General features: G+C 64.3%; 2 protein-coding genes across 2 annotated transcripts in view; both read left to right on the forward strand.

The window, feature by feature from the left end:
- PEMT (phosphatidylethanolamine N-methyltransferase) overlaps nucleotides 1-3669 on the forward strand; it is a 46940-nt gene extending 43271 nt beyond the window's left edge. The window contains exons 5-7 of the mRNA XM_024753039.1: nucleotides 226-333; nucleotides 3037-3111; nucleotides 3409-3669. Coding sequence (XP_024608807.1) covers nucleotides 226-333; nucleotides 3037-3111; nucleotides 3409-3466 — 241 coding nt within the window. The 3' untranslated portion in view covers nucleotides 3467-3669. The remainder of the gene's footprint in view (nucleotides 1-225; nucleotides 334-3036; nucleotides 3112-3408) is intronic.
- Nucleotides 3670-3803: 134 nt separating this feature from the next.
- The window catches only part of RASD1 (ras related dexamethasone induced 1), a 7230-nt gene continuing 4246 nt past the window's right edge, over nucleotides 3804-6787 (forward strand). Inside the window, exon 1 of the mRNA XM_024753010.1 lies at nucleotides 3804-6495. The gene's annotated coding sequence lies outside the window, so the exon portion shown is untranslated. The remainder of the gene's footprint in view (nucleotides 6496-6787) is intronic.

The raw sequence follows: 6787 nt of genomic DNA on the forward strand, positions 1-6787 counted from the left end.
GGTGAATAGCAGGCAGGCCTGCCTTGGACAGTGTGGGGGGCAGGGTCTCCAGGAGGGGATGTGAGCTGAGGGAGATGGCAGAGGAGAGGTGTGCAGGGAGCGGGCAATAGGCACCCCAGGCAGGGGGAACGGCGTGTGCAAAGGCACAGAGGCAGGTGGGCGTGGAGACTCAGTCAGTGCCTCGGCCCCTGGGGACCCCAGGCCCTTTCGCCTGGGATGGGGTGGCCATTTCCGGATCCTGAAGGAGACCAGAGTGACCACGTTCCCATTCAGCGTCCTGGACAACCCCATGTACTGGGGCAGCACAGCCAACTACCTGGGCTGGGCCATCATGTAAGTCCCAGGCTCCCTCTGTGCCACCTGGGCGATGGGTCAGCTCTCGTACCACCGTGGAGCCCAGGGCACTGGTCAGGGTCCCCTTCCTAGAACAGGGGTCGGTTACAAGAGTGGGAGGTCCTCGGGCTGCAGGCAGGTGAAGGAATGGCTGTGGCTGGGGGCCCCACTGCCTTGTTCATGGACACTGAAATTAGAATTTCACGTAATTTTCACGAGTCACAAAATATTCTTGGGATTTTTTAAAACAATTAAAATTGTAAAAGCTGTTCGTGGCCCGGGGCCTGCAGGCTGCTGACTCGGTGCTGGAACGTTTGGGCTGGGAGGCTCCCTGCCCCCGGCCAGGCTGCAGGGATCCGCACCCTGCAGATGAGGCCCCGTGCCGACCTCCGTCTGCGTCGCCGGCTGTGGGTGCCAGCAAACGGCCCGCCGTCAAGGAGGCTGGCACAGGGCATCACGCCGCGTGCCCCCCAGAGCAGCTCCGATTTGTCCGTTTTCTGGATGAGGACTTCTTCCATAGAAAGTTGTTTTTGTAGAAAGTGTTCTGCTTGAAAACCACTTACCTAGAAGGTTACTTACCAGTGCTCCCAGAGACCAGAAGGGCAACAGGACCCAAAGGAATGAATCAATGGTGGAAGGCCTGGAGCGAGCGAGACGTCCCCTCCCAGCCCCACCTTCGGGGGTGGCCCGGGATCCAATCACTGGGCTTTGAGTGACGAGGAGCTAGAGGGGCATGTGTGGGTCTGCGGGACACCCCCCAACCCCAGCCCCACTTCCGACCCTGCCCACCTACCTTCAGCCTGGCCCCTTTCACCTGGACTCAGGCAGTGGGATCCAGTGGGGCAGGCTTCACATCCCCGACTTACCCACTCCCACATGAGACTGGCAGGGTGAACCCCATGCAGGTCCCCCTGCAGCCTGCCCTGCTAGCACACCCAATGTTCCCTCCCACTTGGGTCTTTCCAAACCCAACTGGAGATGTCCCCTCCTCCAGGAAGTCCTCCCTGACCACATGCCCCCAACACACACACACACACACTCACGTCCTTTCTCTGTGCTCAGACGGGGCCTCCAAGGGCAGAGCCACACAGTGGGTCCTCTCTGTGCCCCAGCAGTGCCTGGCACCCAGAAGTGAGAGGTCACTGCCTCCTCAGGGCTGTCAGGCCAGGCTCTCAGGAACATGTGAGGGATCCTAGGGGGGCCAGGCTCCCACAGACCCCTCAGGAGGACAGCAGCCATGCGGTGATGAGGAGGGGGCCTCGGCTGTGCTGGGGATGGAGCCCTCTGTCTGAGTGCTCATTAGAGACAAGCCATTACCCGGGGCGCCAGACGCTGACCCAGCAGGGCTGCCCCAGGCCTTCCGCAGCCCATCTGTCCCCGACCTGCGGCCCCACGGATGGGCCTTCCGGGTACCCAAGCAACCAGGTGTGTGGGAGCCCCAGAAGGCCCAGAGCAGCGGGATTCTGGGGGCACCAGGAACTGGGCCTTCTCTCTCTGGGCCTGTCAGCCCGAGTGAGACGCCCCCTCCCCAGTATGCACAGCCGGGTCCCTGGGACCAACCCCACCTGCCCCAGGCTCGGGGCCAGGCCTGGGCTCTGGCATGTGGGTCACTGTGGACCTCAGTTTCCTCATCTGCAGTGTGGGATGGTCATCTCCACATAGGTTGTTAGGTGCGACAGGTCCTGGAAGGTGGGAAACTTGACATGGACGGAACGGAGAAGGGCCCATGTCGGGGTTGACCAGGCACCGGCTGCCCCGACCCTCGCCTCCGTAGAGCCTAGTTAACTCAGCTTCCCAGGCAGGGGCCGTCAGCCTTAGGGATACGGTGGCCACAGAGCCCTGGCCCTGAGGTCCCCTGGGGGGTCCAGCCTGCCCCTCCCCAGCCCCTGGGCTGCCTGGCTGTGCGGGGGAAGCCCTGCCCACTCAGGAAACAGCACCAGGGCCAGTGAGCAGAGCCTCAGGAGGGCAGATCTCATTGCAGCCCCAAAGCATCTGTGGCCTTGGCATCTCCACGTGGCAGTGCCGAGGGCCAAGTGGCCCAGTCCGCCTCTCAAGCTTGATTTGAATGGAGCCCGTGGAACGGGAGTTGGCGGTTTCGTAGGGGACACTTACCCTTCGCTGTTGCTGGAGCCCCCAGATGGACAGTGTGATGTCCCAGCGGGAGGGGAGTGGGCAGGGCAGAGGGTCCCCAAAGGGTATTCGTGTGTCTTCCAGCCCCTGTGCCTCGGGGCCCCTGGCCTGGGGCTCACGTTCCCCTCTGGCTCCTGGGCTCCACCAGCCAGCTCACCCACCTCTCTCCTCCCCGACTGTCTATGCAGGGGCTCAGCCCCCACAGCAGTCACCAGGAGAGAGCCCGTGAAGGGGCCCAAGGGACGCTCCGCCTGGCTTTGGCGGCCCTGGACCCATTTCTAGAAAACAGGCTGAGAACATCACCTCTGGTGGGCAAGGAGAGTGTTTTTTGCCCCGGGACAGCCTCCTGTGCAGAAGACACGCTGACCACTCAAGTGATTTGGGGAGGCCAACCATTCCGTCCTCCCCACATCACTGTTCTGAGCTCCTGACTGGAGCTGGAGGCCTGTGGACAGGGAGCCAGGCCCGAACGGGCAGTGGCGAGCTAGTCCCCGGGTCAGGGCCCGGACCGTGGAACCCCGGTCCGAGAGAAGGCTGGACCCGGGCCTGCCCCTGACCCGCGTTTCCCCGCAGGCACGCCAGCCCCGCCGGCCTGCTGTTGACCACGGTAGTGGCGCTCACCTACACGGTCGCCATCCTGTACGAGGAGTGAGTAGGCGCCATCTCGGGCCGGGGCTGCCGTGTACCGTCCGCGTCACCTGCACCAGCCCTGCCTCTCCCTCCAAGGCCTTTCCTGGGGCCTGGGCAGCTGGCCACGCCGAGTCACCGTCAGGGTGGCAGACGAGCAGCTGAGAGCAGGCACAGGGTGGCCCGGGTGCCGGGCAGGTGGTGCTGGACCCTCCTGCTCCCACACGGACCCCTCACCCTGTCCACGCCGGGTGGGGGGCCTGGGTGGCAGCGTCAACCTCGATGCCAGCTGAGCAAGCCTCTCTCCCACCCCCGCAGGCCCTTCACCGCTGAGATCTACCAGCAGAAAGCCTCCCAGGCCCACAAGAGGAGCTGACGGACCGCGGCCACTCCGTGGGGGTCCCCACCTCGGGCTTGCCCCGAGCACACGCCCCTCGAGGGGAGGGGGAGAGCGGTGCCTGGCCTGGGCCGTCCAGTGCCTTGGAAACGTGGCTTGGGGGCCTGGAAGGCACCGTGTGGCCCCAGAGCCCCCTGCCCTGCCACCCACCACATCCTGACCAATAAAGGCGCCTGACCCCAGCCCCTCCTTGGTCTCTGTCTGTCCAGGCCAGGGAGGGGCAGGCTGGGGTCTGGGAGGGGGTCCGTGAGCCAGGAGCGGTGCCGCCATCCACGCCAAATGGGGGGGACTGCCCAGGCCTTTGGGCCTCCTGTGCCACCAGCTTCACCCCACTTCTGCCCCTCGTGGGGGGCCAGCGGGACCGGCCCTGCCTCGGCTTCCTGGGTTGGAAGCACTGGGCCCTCCCCCACCCCCTGCTGAACCTGGTGTCTCTGGGTACTGACATTTCTCTCCTAATCCCTCGTGGACCTCGTGTGGCCACAAGGAGCAGCTGTGGGGTCATCCGGGGCCGGTTGCCGGGCCTGACCACAGAGCCACAGGGATGGGGCAGGACCCGCATTTGGGCCCGGCCTCCCTTGCACAGCCCCCAGCCCTCCAAGGGCACAGAACTCGCCTTTCCTCCCTTCAGGATGGCAGACGGATGTATTCTATGTGTGCGCCTGGCCCTGAGCCTTGCGTTCTCACCTGTGAAGTGGCTGCCATAGCCGTGCCCGCCCTGGGCACCGGAGCTGCTGGGCCCCCACCCCGCCATGGAGCACCCCAAGGGTGCCCTTTGGTGTCTGGTTCCAGAGGTCTCCGGGCTCGAGGGGCCACAGGAGGCACAGAGGCTGATCTTACCCAACGCCTCTGCTCACATACCTCCAGGGACAGGAAGCTCACCCCTCCGCGGGCACCGCTGCACACACATCCTCCCTAGCCTTCAAGGACGTGCTGGCCCCCATGGCCTAAGCCCTCCCTCTGTCAGGGCAAGACCAAGCACCTCCGGGCCTCTGACCCGCGGGTCACGCCGCCGTGAGGGGTGGGCCCGAAGTGGGGAGGGTCAGCTGTGATGGGAGCAGCCCGCAGCTGAGGAGGGAACTGCCGAGGAAGCGAGGTCAGAGGGGAAACCCATCTCCGTTCAGCCCTGTCCTCTTCATCAGGTGTGGCTGTGGGCCGGGGTGACACAGGACCCTCTGGGCGAGGAGCTGCTGGGGGTGGGCCCGGGCGGCAGGCTGGCGCTCAGCACAAGCACCCATCCACACGCCCCCTGACGGGGCCCGCCCGGCACTCCTCAGACACAGCTTTCAAGAACCTTCTAAGCCACTCTGTGCCCGCAGACCAGGCTGTGGTGGACACTTCCTGCCTTGGGGTCCAGCTGTCCGACCCCAGCCCACCCCCAACGTTTGGGTTCCCCATTCCACTCGGAGCTGGAAAATTGCTTCATTGCAAGGAAATGATACAGGCAGGCGCTCAAGCATAGGAAGAGAGATCACTGGTAACATCGTAAACCTGGACAACCTAGAACTAATGCAAAGGTGGGGGGGGAGGGGGGCACACTTCGGGGAAAGAACGGCAGGTGTGCTCAGGGCCTAATGAACTTGGCTGACCTGGGAGAACAAGTCTTAGAACCCGGCATCTGTGGGTGGGGATGGGCCCAGGTGCCAGGAATCGAAGGTTGAGAACCCAGGCTGGGCTCAGTACCCACCACTGTCACCAGCTGGAAGGGGCCGGACCTGGGGTGGGGGGAGGGAGGCTCTGACTCTAGGCTGGGTCCTGGCCCACTGACCACCCCAGGGAGAGCTGTGTTCAAACCCTGGACCCTGCAGTTACTAGCTGTGGGCCCTGGGCAAGTCACTTCCCTTGCCTCAGTTTCTCTACCTGTAAAATGGAGAGAGTAATAGTTCCCACCCCTCACGGGTGCCACGAGGAAGGACTTAAGAACAATGCCTGGCATGGAATACGTGGAATAAACACTCTCCTGGCCCCCCTGCAGAGGGTGTGAGATTCTGCTGGAATCCTCGTCATAGAGGGCTGGCCGAGAAGCCCATGAGAGTCCAGAGGCCCTGCGTAAACAGCTAGGGGTGCGGGCTGGCACCCCAGCGTTGCCCACAGCTCCGACCTGCGTGGATGCGTGGATGGGTGGGTGGCAACAGCGAACAGCCCTGGCTTTCTCCCAAATCAGAGTGCCTCGCCTGTCACCACGGGGAGCGATGGCTTTTCCATGAGCTCCAGGCCAGAGCTGGCCAGCTCCGGCAGCCTCTTCCCCAGCCTTTCGGCAGCAGCCCACTCCTGGTTACTGATCTACCTGCTGCCCCCGCCCCCCGGTTTGTCCTGCAGCCTCGTGGGTCATTTACTATTGTTGTTATTACTAGGGCCTGCCCCTACACTGTTCGCAAGTTCTCAGCCAGTCAGAGGCAGACCGCCATCTTCCAGAAGAGGAACCCGAGGTCCAGAGAAGGCCGGAGACTGCTGTGATGGCCACACAGCATTCAGGCTCACTCTGGCTTCGAGACCAGCTCCCCTAACTATAAAAATGGGAATGTTGGCCCACGGGACTCCAGAGGCACAAAATGCTATGGGGAAGGGAGGGGACTGACTCAGACTGACTAAGGGCAAACCTCTGGTCCTTCCAGTCTCCGACAGGAAGATGACCGGACAACCTCTGGCTGAAAACCCTTGCCAGGATCCAGCGGATCTTTGGTTGGGAGAAAGCTGAGCCTGCGGTAGAACGCGGGGTCGGGACGCTCTGGCTGCGCTGACTCCAGCGCTGAGCGTGGCGCTCACGGCTCCCCGTTCTGGCGGCGGGACCTCTGCTGCACTCTGGCGGCCGGGGCGCGCGGCGCCCACCTCGCGCTGGCACGGCCGCCCGGGAGCAAAACCCGCCTGAGACGCGAAGAGGCCTACGCTGGGCCAGTTCGCAGAGCTGGTGAGAAGCTGGGCGGAGCCCGGACGCGGTGCCTAGCACCAGGCAAGCACATGCCATCACGCTGCCCAGTGCCGTTATTCTCTGGGGAAACGTCCCAAAGAAAGTGAGTGTGTGCGCGTGTGAGTGCTGCGGTGGCAGGGGAGTGGGGGGTTCTTTGCCCCAGGTCAGAGGCACAGCCGGGACTGTGTCCCCGACGCCCTTAGGGCCGCTGAGCCCCGCGCAGCGGAGAAGCGAAGGGTCCGCGCGCCCGTAGCCGCAGGCAGACCCTGTACCGTTTTCCTTCCCGAGCCCCGCGGGCGGGAACGGGCAGCGGCCCGCGGAGGTGGAGGGAGCGCGCGGCGGGGCCCGCGAGCGTGCGCACCGTGACGCGCAGAGGCTGGGCGGGCGCGGGGCGG

The sequence above is a fragment of the Neophocaena asiaeorientalis genome, unplaced genomic scaffold (assembly GCF_003031525.2).
Source record: "Neophocaena asiaeorientalis asiaeorientalis breed wild unplaced genomic scaffold, Neophocaena_asiaeorientalis_V1.1 scaffold540, whole genome shotgun sequence".
Classification (NCBI taxonomy): Eukaryota; Metazoa; Chordata; class Mammalia; order Artiodactyla; family Phocoenidae; genus Neophocaena; species Neophocaena asiaeorientalis.